The sequence below is a fragment of the Stomoxys calcitrans genome, chromosome 1, assembly GCF_963082655.1.
Source record: "Stomoxys calcitrans chromosome 1, idStoCalc2.1, whole genome shotgun sequence".
NCBI classification, from domain to species: domain Eukaryota; kingdom Metazoa; phylum Arthropoda; class Insecta; order Diptera; family Muscidae; genus Stomoxys; species Stomoxys calcitrans.
In genome coordinates this window covers 61592661-61608152 of record NC_081552.1, presented here as the reverse complement: position 1 = coordinate 61608152, position 15492 = coordinate 61592661, and the positions used below count along the sequence as shown (strand labels likewise).

General features: G+C 38.4%; 1 protein-coding gene across 1 annotated transcript; it reads left to right on the top strand.

The window, feature by feature from the left end:
• Positions 1-5820: 5820 nt before the first annotated feature.
• Positions 5821-14986, top strand: LOC131995902 (uncharacterized). The gene is made up of 2 exons (XM_059365205.1): positions 5821-7008; positions 14858-14986. Exons 1-2 carry the CDS (start codon positions 5821-5823, stop codon positions 14984-14986), a joined length of 1317 nt encoding a protein of 438 aa, XP_059221188.1.
• Positions 14987-15492: the final 506 nt, after the last annotated feature.

The window sequence follows — 15492 nt, the reverse complement described above, 5'->3', positions numbered from 1 at the left end:
TTTAGTTGCTAAATGATGAGATAATCTATTAAGTTAGTTAATGAGCTTGAATTAAGCATATGTTTTGAAAACATATGATAGAAATAAAATTACCAAATAATTCATAATTTACCAAATAATTCACTATAATAAATATAACAAAAAAATCTTAATATAAATTTATGAAAAAGATTTAAAAACTCTTTCAAGGTAAATATAAAGTCATAGCACAGTTGTTGGAAGTCAAAATAAAACACCTGGTCCAAAGTTTCAGCCGAATCGGATAAGAATTACGCCCTCTAAAGCCTCAGGAAATCAAGATCCAGGATCGGTTTATATGGGAGCAATATCAAAACAAGAACGTATATAGCCCATTTGCAATCCTAACTGACTCACACTAATTGGAAATATTCGTGCGAAATTGCAACCGCCTAGCTTTATTCCTTCGAAAGTTAGCCTGCTTTCCACAGACCGAAAGGGCCAGACAGGGCTAAATCGACTTGTGAGGACCATCAAGGATATATATATATATATATTTTATTGGGGCTCATATCAATATTTCGATGTGTTACAAACGGAATGCGGAGCTTTTAGAACCCCCCTTTCATGGTAGAAGTTATAAAATGTCATCATCCCTGCTCTAACTAGAATCGTCAACAGAGATGGCATGGCTTAGTGCAGAAATTATAGCCACAATTGGAATTTTTAAAGCCGGTTTGTTGCTACTACTTTTGAGAAGGTTTTTAATTCTTTGGCAGCTCTATAGTTACCGTAATAACATCAGTAAATCGGCTAAGTCAATGCTAAGACAGCAACTACACTCCAGCAACTTACCACCATTCACGCAACACTAAGGGGCTAAACTCTTTGGCCTTCTTTGGAAGACTTTTGTATGAAAAGTTACTACTGAATGTCATGCACTTGATGTGGAATTATTGCTTTACACTGTGTGACACAAGTTTGCCTGGTTTGCGTAGGATTTTTTTTGTAGCTTTCCATACTTCCTTTTTTTGTTTCGTTGGTGGATTACTTTCAATTCAAGAGCGTTGATATGCCACTAGCAAACTACTTTTGTGCTAAAGTCAAGTACATATCGAACTATTGTGAAAGTAAGAGACGTTGAGTGTGTAAAAGATATGCAAGTGTCAACGATATGCATACGTAATAGAGAGGAGAGGTATAAAAAGTCTTGTGGTTCTTGGTTTTCTATAATCCCACCAGTAGTGAGTCCTAGGCAAAATGTTGATAATTGTCTTGGTAACAATGAATTTAGCAAGAGAACATAAAGTGAAGATGTATTTTTAACGATGAATTATATCGTAAAGGTTATTTGTTAGACGAAGTATGTAAGGGATGTTGAATATGAGCGAAAATTATTATGTGTCCCAATATGGGTTGGATATACTGCAATCAAAGGATTTTCAGTAAAAAACTCAAATATTGTAGCAGATATGCATTTTAGCTTGCTTCCTTGAAACAACATTGCGGACCCTTTCTAACAACCTCCCGTTCCACAATGTTGTCAAATCGAAAAATCTTGGAAATAATTCAGGAACTTTTGAACGGATAGATTTATGTACCCAAAACTACATAGTCAATGTTAAGGTGTTTTGCAATAAGTATGAAGCTTTTGGGGACCCTAGAAGGTATAGAGGTTGATCCATGGGGCTTGAAAGTTGGTCGCCTCGATTTCAAATTTTTGTCTGCTTGCCAACAGTCATTTTTGGACCGATCAGCTTGATTTTTTTTCAAGATAGAGATTGTAAAACCCTACAAAAACATGCGGAAATTTTCAGTATATCTCTTACGATTTACAAGTTATTGGACTTACAACGATTTTATTTTTGAACATTTTTGTCAAGGTATGGTCGGTATTTCTGAAATTGTGTTTTGGAAACCGATTGAAATTTTTTATGCAGCGTTAAAAAGGTTACAAAATTCTAAGAGCAATAAAAAAAGGGGAGATTGTCCCTTCCTATAAAAATGTATACGCTTCAGAATTTAAAATTTCCGAAAAGATCTAAATTAAACAAGTGAAAGCGTGCTAAGTTCGGCCGGGCCGAATCTTATTTACCCTCCACAATGGATCGCATTTGTCGAGTTCTTTTCCCGTCATCTCTTCTTAGGCAAAAGGGATATAGGGAAAGATTTGCTCTGCTATTAGAGCGATATCAAGATATGGTCCGGTTTGGACCACAATTTAATTTTATGTTGGAGACTTGTGTAGAATGTCAGCCAATTCGAATAAGAATTGCGCCCTTTGGGGGCTCAATAAGTAAAATAGAGAAATCGATTTATGTGGGAGCTGTATCGGGCTTTAGGCCGATTCAGACCATAATAAACACGTATGTTGCTGGTCATGAGAGGATCCTTCGTACAAAATGTCACGCAAATCAGATAATAATTGCGACCTCTAGAGGCTCAAGAAATCAAGATCCTAGATCGGTTTATATGGCAGCTATATCAGGTTATAAACCGTTTTGAACCTTATTTGACACAGTTGTTGAAAGTAAGAATAAAATACGTTTTGCAAAATTTCAGCCAAATCGAATAGGAATTGCGCCCTCTAGAATCTCAAGAAGTCAAGTCCCCAGATCTGTTTATATGACAGCTATATCAGGTTATGAACCGATTTGAACCATACTTGGCACAGTTGTTGGATATCATAACAAAATAAGTCTTTTAAAATTTCAATACAATCGGATTAGAATTGCGCACTCTAGGGGCTCAAGAAGTCAAGACCGAAGATCGGTTTATATGGCAGCTATATCAGGTTATGGACCGATTTGAACCATACTTGGCACAGTTATTGGATATAATAACGAAACACGTCGTGCGAAATTTCATTTCAATCGGATAAGAATTGCGCACTCTAGAGGCTCAAGAAGTCAAGAGCCAAGATCGGTTTATATGACAGCTATATCAGGTTATGAACCGATTTGAACTATATTTGGCACAATTGTTGGATATCATAACAAAATACTACGTGCCAAAATTCATTCAAATTGGATAAAAATTGCGCCCTCTAGATGCTCAAGAAGTCAAGACCCAAGATCGGTTTATATGACAGCTATATAAGTTTATGGACCGATTTGAACCATACTTGGCACAATTGTTGGATATCATAACAAAACACGTAGTGCAAAATTTCATCCCAATCGGATAAGAATTGCGCACTCTAGAGGCTCAAGAAGTCAAGACCCAAGATTGGTTTATATGGCAGCTATATCAAAACATAGACCGATATGGCCCATTTACAATACCAACCGACCTACACTAATAAGAAGTATTTGTACAAAATTTCAAGCGGCTAGCTTTACTCCTTCGGGAGTTAGCGTGCTTTCGACTGACAGACGGACGGACAGACGGACGGACATGGCTAGATCGACATAAAATTTCACGACGATCAAGAATATATATACTTTATGGGGTCTAAGACGAATATTTCGAGTAGTTACAATCAGAATGACAAATTAGTATACCCCCCATCTTATGGTGGAGGGTATAAAAAGATGGAACTAACCTTTGGCTGTTTTCGGTTTTATTTTTTATACCCACCACCGAAGGATGGGATTATATTCATTTTGTCATTCCGTTTGCAACACATCGAAATATCCATTTCAATTTCCGACCCTATAAAGTATATATATTCTTGATCAGCGTAAAAATCTAAGACGATCTAGACATGTCCGTCCGTCTGTCTGTTGAAATCACGCTACAGTCTTCAAAAATTGAGATGATGAGCTGAAACTTTGCACAGATTCTTTTTTTGTCCATAAGCAGGTTAAGTTCGAGGATGGGCCAAATCGGACTATATCTAGATATAGCCTCCATATAGACCGATCCGCCGATTTAGGGTCTTAGACCCATAAAAGCCACATTTATTATCCGATTTTGCTGAAAATTGGGACAGTGAGTTGTATTAGGCCCTTCGACATCCTTCGTCAATTTGGCCCAGATCGATCCAGTTTTGGATATAGCTGCCATATAGACCGATCCTCCGATTTAGGGTCTTAGACCCATAAAAGCCACATTTATTATCCGATTTTGCTGAAATTTGCGACAGTGAGCTGTCTTAGGCCCTTCGATATTTTTCTACAATTTGACCCTGATCGGTTCAGATTTGGATATAGCTGCCATATAGACCGATCCTCCGATTTTGGGTCTTAGACCTTTAAAAGCCACATTTATTATCCGATTTTTTTTTTTTCAACAAAATTTTGATAAATATTGTCACTCAAAATACAAAACAACGAGTAGACAAACACCGACACAACAAATAAGCATATCAGCTGACCTTATCCAACCAAGTTTAGTGATGGTAATCTACCGATAACAACAAAGCAAAAGTTATCGATATCTAATCTACTGCGATCGACAGCATTACCATTCATTGACAGGGTTCGGAAATATGCAAGATAATTTTCAAACACCCAAGAGGAAACACAACGAAATATCATCGCCAGAAAAACCAAAGTCATCAACATCAAACATGGAGCCAACTGAACTCATAAAACTTATAAAAGAAACTATTAACTCCAATTTAGACGAAAAGCTCAAATCGCTACCTACGAAAGCAGACATAGAAGACATAAAATGCGAGATAATTGCTATCAGCACTGATATAAATGCACTGAAGTCAGAGAATCAGAGTTTGAAAGAAGAGCTAAGTAAAGTGAAAATAGAAAATAGTCAGTATAAAAAGGATATTACTTGGCTAGAAAATCAAATCAGGTCAAGTAAGTTATTTATTAAAGGCCTACCAAGTGCAAAAAATCCAAAAGAAGAGGTGCAAAAACTGTTCAGAGAAAAATTAAACGTAACGGCAAGTACGAAAAATGTCCGCAAAGTTTTTGACCGTAACGGAAAAATGGCAGTTATAGCCGAACTTGAGAACGAAGATGCTCTACAACAGATATTTCGAAATACAAAAAAATTGTCGGGCTCTGATATCTCTATTGAACGTGATATGATACCAAACAAGCAACAGCACAAAAAGACTTTTCTTATTCTTCGAAAACAAATTTTAGCGGTTAGCAAACAGCAAAAAGTTGTTGTAAGAGAAGACAAGCTAAAAATAAAAGACCGTTGGTTTAAATGGAATTCCGATCACAAACTTGTATCTGGCAACGCTGATGGAGAAAAAGAACTTGTCAAATTATATGGGGAGGATATAAAAACTATTTGTTTAAATTATTATCAACTTAATGATGATTCGTATCCAAAAAACTAATAAATAATACACAAGCGATTAAACCGTATAATATTTCGATTTTATCGTACAACATTAATGGCCTAGAAAATAAGTATTTGTACCCAACTTTTTTTCAATATATCAAACAATTTGAGATTCTTATATTATTGGAAACGCACCTTGAACCGAACAAAATAGAAAGAGCAAAATCATATTTCAGCGGGTTTGATTTATTTTTTAAGCATGCGACACGCATTCATAGATACGGCAGAGCAATTGGAGGCTGTTTGATCGGTATAAGCAAACATCTACACGATACTGGTATTTCGTATGAAGTTATTGATATAGGGGAAACCCCGCATTTAAAATTGTACACAATGGAAAATACTTACAGCGTAATACCTCAATACTTAAGACCTGCCAATTGGGACAATGACTTTGAAAAACTGGCAAAGTATTTTCAAGACATAGAAATATAAAACCCTATACTCATAGGTGATTTTAATGTCCGAATCGGAGAAACAAACCAGAATATCGGAGAAATATATAAAAGTAGCTTTTGCTCAGGATATGATTGCAGAAAATCAAGAGATAAAACTGTAAATCAAAAAGGTGTTAAATTTATACAACTATGTGATAATTATAACATGCTTATTTTGAATGGAATAACGAAGGGTGATGAGGATGGAAAATTGACATACATTACGGCATTGGGTGAGTCAGTAAACGACATATGCGCGGTATCTAAGGAAATTTTGGGAAAGATTGAAGAGTTCAGAGTGGAAGATAAAGTATGGTCAGATCATTTCCCTATCCTGACGAAAATAAATATTGAACCCACTTCACGAACGGGGGAAAAGATGTCTCTATTGCCAAAATTGATATGGAAAGATGAAGAAAAGGATAACTATCAAAGAAAGATAAATGAAAGTATACGTAATATCGCTGGTGTAAATCACATCAACCTCAACGATATTAACCAAATAATAGTGAATTCCGCTTCAAAATTGATTAATTACAAAAAGCCTTTTGAGCCGAAAAATAAATGGTACAACAAAAACTGTAATAATGCAAGAATGAAAAGTTTTAAGCTCTTAAAGGTGTACAGGACAACAAGGAATTTGGAAGACAAGAGACGATATATAGTCGCACAAAAAGAGTACAAAACTGTATGCAGTACCAATAAATCCGTGTATTACAATACAATAGCCAACAAATTAAATAACATCAAAAACTCCAAAGAATGGTGGAAAATGGCGAAAGAAATTCGTAACCAATGTAACCTCGTGGGCTCAAATATTACCCCAGATGCCTTTAAATCCTACTATGAAAACTTATTAAATAAATCTCAAGAGACCACTCTTATTCACTATGCTCCCCCTTATAAAAATGATATGGATCTCGATAGGCACTTTACGATGTCGGAACTGCAGAAAATGCTAGTGAAAGTTAAAAGAAATAAGGCACCCGGCGAGGATAGGATACCATATGAGTTCTTCATAAACGGCACCGAAGAGTTTAATAGTCTGCTGTTAAGAATATACAATACCATTTATTCGAGTGGGGAAATTGATCCTGTGTTCACAAAAACTATTATTTACCCAATTCATAAGAAAGGTGATCTAAACGAGCCGTCAAACTACAGGGGCATTTCATATATGAATTGTGTGGCGAAGTTATTTATGGGTCTTATAAATGAAAGACTATATCATTGGGTTGAAAACTATCAAATTCTTACAGAATACCAAGCTGGATTCCGGAAAAATTATTCAACGGTTGATAATATATACAATCTGGCCTCGATCGTCCACTTGAAATTGGCAGAGAGGAAAAAAGTATATTGTTTTTTTTATCGATTTCAAGGCAGCTTTTGACAATATATCAAGGCAAGCCCTTATATATAAACTATTTAGAATGGGTGTATCATATAAAATGGTCTCAATAATAGAGAAAATATACAGCAACACGCAGTCAGCAGTATGGAACGGCAGGGAGCTATCTGAATACTTCGAAACAACCAAAGGCGTAAAACAAGGATGTCTTTTATCGCCGTTATTATTTGCCCTCTATGTAAATGACCTGCACGAGTTCATCGAAGGTGGTTTGTTTGTGGAAAATATTAACATCCGACTTCTCTTGTATGCAGATGATATCGTTTTCCTAGCAGATGACATAAAAGTACTACAGAAAATGATAGATAATCTGGAAATATACTGCAAAATGTGGAGTTTGGAAGTAAACCTAGCTAAATCCCAAATTATGGTCTTTAGAAATGGAGGAAAATTAAGCAAATACGAAAGGTGGATGTACAACGGCAGAGAAATTAAGATCTCCAACGAGTTCAAATATCTAGGGGTAGTCTTTACTCCGAAAATGAAGTTCAACAAACATGTACAAACCAGAAACAATGAAGCAAAAAACGCTATTAATGCCACATGGAACCAATTCATTGGAAGAGCAGATATAGATATGAATTCTAAATGGAAATTATTTTTAGCCGTTTGTAGATCTATACAAACATATGCTGCCGAAATTTGGGGTTTTTCACACTTCGAAGAGATTAATGCACTCCAAAGATATTTTCTGAAGCGAATACTTAGGGCACCAAGTTTTACACCAAATTATGTACTAATGCTGGAAACGGAAGTGGAAGACTCACAAATATACACGCTGGGAAAACATTTAAACTATTTGGGGCGAATTTTGTATTACTATACACAAAACAGGCTCCCAAATCAACTATCGGAGATTATATACCAAAAAAATATATTTTGGGTAACAGAATTAAAAGACTTATCTCGTAGCCTACACGTTCAATGGCCACAAACGATGTCTTCACAAGGCAATTGGAACACTTTCTGCAATGATTTATTAAGTGGTATGAAACAACGATTGCATGAAGAAAGACTGTATAGAAAACAATTCAGCCAGAGCTGGCGGATATATAGATATTTAAACCCAAGCAGATCCCATCTTTACCTAAACAGAAAGTACTCTCAAGCGGAAATCGTGTGGATATTTAAAGCGCGCAGTGGAATGATCCCTCTAGGGTGTAACAGTTTTGATCCCGATGTCTTAAATAAAGAATGTAAATTGTGTAACATGCATGAAATTGAAACAATGCAACATTTTCTGGGCATCTGTCCTATACTTCGGGAATTTAGAATGATATCATTCGGAAAGCCGATATTGAACGATGAGGAAATAATCAACATTCTTGATGGTACAGAAGAAGAAAATTGGCACAAATTAAAAAATTATCTCGAAATGAGCTATAAATATAGGCAACTTTTAATAAATGAATTCAATTAAATAAGCAAATGCTTATATAATGCGACAGACGTATTTTACATTGTCGCTAAGTTATAAAATTACTTCTTAGAATTGTAAAAAAAAGAAATGTATTTTTATGAAAATATTCAATAAAGAAGTTTACTACTACTACTACTACTTATCCGATTTTGCTGAAAATTGGGACAGTGAGTTGTATTAGGCCCTTCGACATCCTTCGCCAATTTGGCCCACATCGGTTCAGATTTGGATATAGCTGCCATATAGACCGCTCCTTCGATTTAGAGTCTTAGATCCATAAAAGCCACATTTATTATCCAATTTTGCTGTAATTTGTCTTACGCCCTTCGATATCCTTCGCCAATTTGGACCAGATCGGTCCAGTTTTGGATATAGCTGCCATATAGACCGATCCTCTGATGTAGGGTCTTAGACCCATAAAAACCACATTTATTATCCGATTTTGCTGAAATTTGGGACAGTGAGTTGTCTTAGGCCCTTCGACATCCCTTGTCAATTTGGCTCAGATCGGTTCGGATTTGGATATAGCTGCTATATAGACCGATCTCTCGATTTAAGGTTTTGAGCCCACAAAAGGCGCATTTATTGTCCGATGTCGCCGAAATTTGGGACAGTGAGTTGTGATAAAACTTTCGATATAACTTCCGTGTCGTTTATGGTTCAGAGCGGTTTAATTTTAGATACAGCTACTAAAAAGAGCAAAATTTTGTTTTACGCAATTGAACAATGACTTGTACTCATTAGTATTTGGTCCAAATCGGAACATATTTCTATATAGGTGCTAGGGGTCGTAAGGTATACATTTTTCTCCTGATTTGACGAAAGGTGGTTATAAATATACCCGAGGTGGTGGGTATCTAAAGTTCGGCCCGGCCAAACTTAACGCCTTTTTACTTGTTTAACCCTCCTACCCTTTGAAAAGCTTTCACAAGTAGCTATATGCAAATCTTGATCGATCTAGACCAAATTGCAGAAATATGTGCACGGGCTTAACTTAACTCTCTGTCCCAAATTTTGGCAACATTGGACAATAAATGCGCCTTTTATGGGCCCAAAACATTAAATCGAGAGATCGGTCTATATGGCAGCTATATCCCAATCTGGACCGATCTGAGTGAAATTGAAGAAGGACGTCGAAGGGCCTAACACAACTCACTGTCCCAAATTGCGGCGACATCGGACAATAAATGCGCTGGCCCCAAAACCTAAAATCGAGAAATCGGTCTATACGGCAGCTATATCCAAATCTATACCGATCTGTGCCATAATCCAGAAGTATGTCACGGGGCTTAACTTAACTCACTGTCCCAAATTTCGGTGACATCGGACAATATATTCGGCTTTTATGGGCCCGTAACCTTAAATGGAGGGATCGGTCTATATGGCAGCAGTATCCAAATCTGATCCGATCAGGGCCAAATTGAAGAAAGATGTTGAAGAAGATGTCCTAAATTTCTGCAAAATCGGAGAATAAATGTTGCTTTTATGGGCCTAAGACCCTAAATCGGAGGATCGGTCTATATGGCAGCGATAACCAAATCTGGACCGATCCGGGCCAAATTAAACCAGTAAGGAAGGGCAAAAGTCGGGCGGTGCCGACTGTATAATACTCTACACCTACCCTATAAGTACAATGTGGGACCTATATCCAATTCCGAACCAATTTTGATGGATCTCGGCGAGCAAATATGTTCAAACTGTAAAAATTACGGTTGACAAATGACAACATTATGGCAAATAAACCGAAATCTGGCGAACGTATATATGGGAGCTATATCTAATTCTGAAGCCATTCCGAGTATACTTCTCAGATAATGTGGTAGTCGTCGACGAAAGCGTTGTGCAAAATTGGTCAATAAATGCGATTGCAGTGGCTCTTAAAGTGAAAATCAGGCGATACACATATATGAAAGCTGTATCTAAATTTCGGCCGATTTCTATGAATTTCACCAGTTATATTGAGAGTCATAAATACTTCCTGCAAATTTTGACAGAATGGGATAGCAAATGATCACTTTTTTGCAATATTTCTCAAAATCAGACGAACATATATATAAGAGCTATATCTAAATCTGAACCGACTTGGAGCAAACTCCTCAGTTACTGTGGCAGCCGTCGAGGAAAGCGTTTTGCGAAATTTTGGCAAGATGGATTAATATTTGTGCTGGCTGTGACTCTAGAAGTTAAAATCGGGCGATATATATATATGAGAGCTATATCTCAATTTGAACCGATTTCCATGAAATTCGCCAGTAATATTGAGAGTCAAGAATTCAAGACCCAAGATCGGTTTATATGGTAGCTTTATCAAAACGTGGACCGATATGGCCCATATACAATACCAACCGACCTACACTAATAAAAAGTATTTTGCAAAATTTCAAGCGGCTAGGATTACTCCTTCGGAAGTTAGCGTGCTTTCGACAGACAGACGGACGGACATGGCTAGATCGACATAAAATGTAGCGACGATCAAGAATATATATACATTATGGGGTCTCAGACGAATATTTCGAGTAGTTACAAACAAAATGACGAAATTAGTATACCCCCCATCCTATGGTGGAGGGTATAAAAATCAATTTGTGTTTGTTTGTATGTATAGACTCAGAAACGCTGAACCGATTTTTTTGAAATTTTCACACATGGTGCATAATGACCCCGTGGTGAAAATAGGGTACTACATTTTTTGATATCTGAAGGGGGGCGGACACTTCCCCTTACTCTAATTTTCAGAAACGCCAGATCTCGGAGATGGGTGATGCGATTTAAGCGAAATTTTGTGTGCTCTCATATAGTACCCTAAAAATAAAAACTTGGTATCCAAATTTCGAATGGTGTACCTAGGGGGGCTGCCCCACCCTAAAACCTACCAAACATATTTTTAGACCAATCACGATAATATGGGACTCAAATGAAAGGTATTTAGGATAAGAAAACGTATCTGATATCCAATTGTCAAACCAAGTACTAGGGGGACCACCCCAAATCCCAAAAGACCCCTAAATCGGACATATTATTTAATATGGGACTCAAATAAAAGGTATTTGTGAGTAGAAAACGAATCTGATATCTAAATGTGGGACCACGTTTCTGGGGATCCACCCCTTTCCCCAAAACACCCCCAAACTAGACTTATTTACTGACCATGGGAATATGGGGTATTTGAATGTAGAATACGAATCTAATATCCAAATATGGGACCAAGTGTTTGGGGGCCGCCTTTTCCCAAAAACATCCCCAAAGGGGACAAATTTACGACCATTTCAATATGGGGCTCAAATGAAAGGTTTTTGGGAGTAAAGCACGAATTTGATATCAATATTTGGGAAAACTGTCTATGGGGCCACGCCACTCCCACAACACCACCCAAATAGTTAGTATTTTCTGACTATTGCGATATGAGGCTCAAATAAGAGGGTTTTTAAAGTGGAGCACGAATCCGATATATATTATCAAGGCCAACACACTGAGTGGCCGCCCATCCCCCAAAACCCCCCCAAGCCAGTCATGTTTGCCGACTATGGAAATATGGGGCTGAAATTAAAGGTATGTGGGAGTAGGCCACGTATCTGATATCAACATTAGGGACCAACTGTCTGGAGAACGTCCCACCACCATAACAACCCCCAAATAGGACAAATTTGCTAACCAAGACAATTTGGGTCTTAAAGAGAGGGGAACTACATATTCATAGTTTCTAGGGCCAATACCCCAAACCGGACATGTTTGCTGACTTTTGCAATAAGGAGTTTAAATGAGATTAGAAAACGAATTTGATATCCAATTTTGAGGCCAACGGCAATAAGGGGTTCAAATAAATTATATATAGATATATGAGAATAGAGCACGTTGCAAATATATTTTGCGTGTTTAATGTTTGGGGGACCACCCCAATTCCCAAAATACCCCTAAATCGGGCATATTTTCCGATCATGTCAATGTGGAGCTTAAATGAAAGGTATTGGGAGGTAGAGCAAGAATTGATACCCATTTTCGGGGCCAATTTTCTGGGGGTCTACCCCTTTCCCAAAATACCCCACAAACAGCAATTTTTTAGTGACCATCGCAATATGGGGCTCAAATAAAAGTATTTGGGAGTAGAATACGAGTTTGACATCCAAATGTAGGTCCTTGTATTTAGGGCATCACCCCTTTCCCAAAACATACCCAAAGGGAAAAAATGCTTCGACCATGCCAATATGTGGCTCAAATGAAAGGTATTTGAGATTAGAAAACGAATTTGATAACCTATTTTGGGGCTATGTGTTTGGGGGACGCTTCATCCTGTAAACTCCTCTTAAGCTAATGGCAATATGGGGTTTAAATAAATGGTATTTCAGAAAAGAGCACGATGCTGATATTTTTTCAGAGCCAAGTATATCCCTGGTTTGTAGACTGCATTGACTTTCCAGTCACTGCACTGCCTGATGTCATCGTATTAGGTTCTTTGCCTATACTAGTCTTCCGGCTCCTTATAAAGTCGGTAATGGTTCTATCGTCGGATCCTTGTTCGTTAGGTTGTATTGAGATTTCATTCCCTGTACTGCCTATTGTTTCAATTCTAGGATCTTTGCCTATCTTAGTCTTCCAAATCTTAAGCAAATGGACTTCTTGGGAGTAGGTGATGGTACCATCATCGGTTCCTTGTTCTTTAGGATGCATTGGGACTCGTTTCCCTGCGATGCCTAATGTTTCAATATTAGGATATTTACCTATACCAGTATTCCGAATCTTGAAGTTGGTGTTGGTTCCGTTGTCGGGTACCTGTTTGTTTGGTTGTGCTCTGTCTCTCGGAACTGCACTGTCTGATATTTTTGTTTCTGCTTATTCTAGTCTTTCCAATATTGAGAGAGGCCGTGATTGTCTCGTTGTCAGCCTGTTCGTTGGGCGGTATTGAGTCACCTGCCACTACACGGCCTGATGTCTCAAAATGAGAATTTCTGCCTATCCTAGTCTTCCCAATCTTGAAAAAGGCAGTTTTGCTCTCGAAGTGCGCCATGCCTTTAGTCTTAGCCAAACTTGTCACGGAGACTTGATCAATGCCAACCACAAGGAGAGTTCCATTCTCCTTCTCCTCTCTGTGGAAGACCTTCCACTTCTCTGTGACCAAACCTTGGTTTTGCTTGCCCAAGAATCCCAACATGCGTTCCGTCGCAAATTTACTGCCCCGACCCTCGATGAAGACCGTAGCCTTTGTGAGCTGGGGGTATCCATGTTTCTCACCAGGTCGAGCTTTGCGCTCTCCCAGGGAGCATGGATACCTCTGACGAGCTGTTTGACGGTATCAACACATTCCGCCGACGCAAAACGCAGCGTAAAGACGTCCTCTGCATATCGGACCCTCTAAAGATTTCCACACATGTTCGAAAATCCGATTGTTAACTAGATTCTTCACTTGGGACCGATGATCTGGTGGAATCCTACCGGATTCACAGCCGATATTGATGACTGCATAAGTCAGCTCATCTATGTTGTACTTCCTTGCCACTCTGGCGTAAGAGGGCGGCTCTATACCATTCTCAGCGACCATCTTCCCCTTCCGTGATGGCTGTGGTCTCAGTTTGCAAGCCACAGTCCTCCATGAAGACTCAATGGCCATGAGCGCTTCTTCGTTCCTGTTCTGACTTTGTCTACCTCCGCAGGACACTGTCTGGAGTCTCCATTGCAGGATGGCTGGCTTGGTTTTCCCAGAGTACTTGAAAGCGGGGACCTCTTTTTCTTCTTCGGCATTTTAGCAGTGTTATGCTCTTCGGGAGATCTGATTCTTTTTAAAGCTTCCGTAAAAGTGCTTGGAATGTCAGTTCTATCTCTTCCAGCATCCTGCACTGCATCCGATTGCGGAACCGGTACATAACCCTCTGTCTCTTTTGTCGTGCACCGGATCGCTTTCTCGGTCTGCTTGTTAGCTTAGCAAAGTCATCGTCCTCTTTTGCCCTCATCCCGATGCCATCATCTCTCGATTTGGCTGCGATGACTGTTTCATTGACACTGTCGCTGTCTGAATCCGAGTCAGAAACACCAGTTTTACTTAAAGGCTGGGGACGAACTGTGCATCCCTCTGGTTTATCCATCTCTTCCTCGTTAATTAGTCTGACGACTAGTTGTGCTGCGCTTGAAGCATTACTCTCTACTACAGATGCCAAGGCACCCACACCTTTGGGAAGGGAGGACAACACGCTACGGGTTGACGCCACCACCGCAGCTATTAAGTCTTTGGTGTCCATTTCTAGCCTACTCCAAAAGGATTTTAAATTTTTTTCGTAATAGGTAGTACCTATTCCGAGATACGGATATTTTTTTTCTTTGAGGAGCGAAATAAAAACACGTCCGCTCCACTCAACGCCTACAATACAATATAACGAAAAACAGAAAGAAGATAACGAAAACAATGATAATGATGATGATAATGATAATTTTGAAAATAACGAAGAGCAAAGAATTTCGAAACCACCACCAGTATTTATTCCTGGAGGTTTCCAGCATATACAATATGATTAAACAATTGAAAGCGTGCTAAGTTTGGCCGGGCCGAATCTCGGGAACCCACTACCATGGATTGCTAAAATATGGGAACTACATCTGGATATGGACCGATTTGGACCGTACTTGCCGTACCGCACAGTTATTGAGAGTCATAACAGAAGACAATGTGCAAAATTTCAGCCAAATCGGACAAAAATTGCGACTTGCAACGGCTCAAGAAGTCAAATCGGCAGTTCGGTTTATATAGGAGCTACATATATAAGGTTATTAACGGTACTTGTCACAGTTGTCGGAAGTCATAATAGAACAATATGCGCAATATTTCAGCCAAATCGAAGTTAAATCGGGAGATCGGTTTGTATGGGAACTATATCAGGTTCTTGACCGATTTAAACCGTATTTTGCACAGTTGTTGGAAGTCAATACCGAACTCCACTTGGAAAATTTAAGCCAAATCGGACAAAAATTGCAATTGAACTAAAGAATAGCTATGTGGATTGCCAATGGTTTCAGAAATAAAA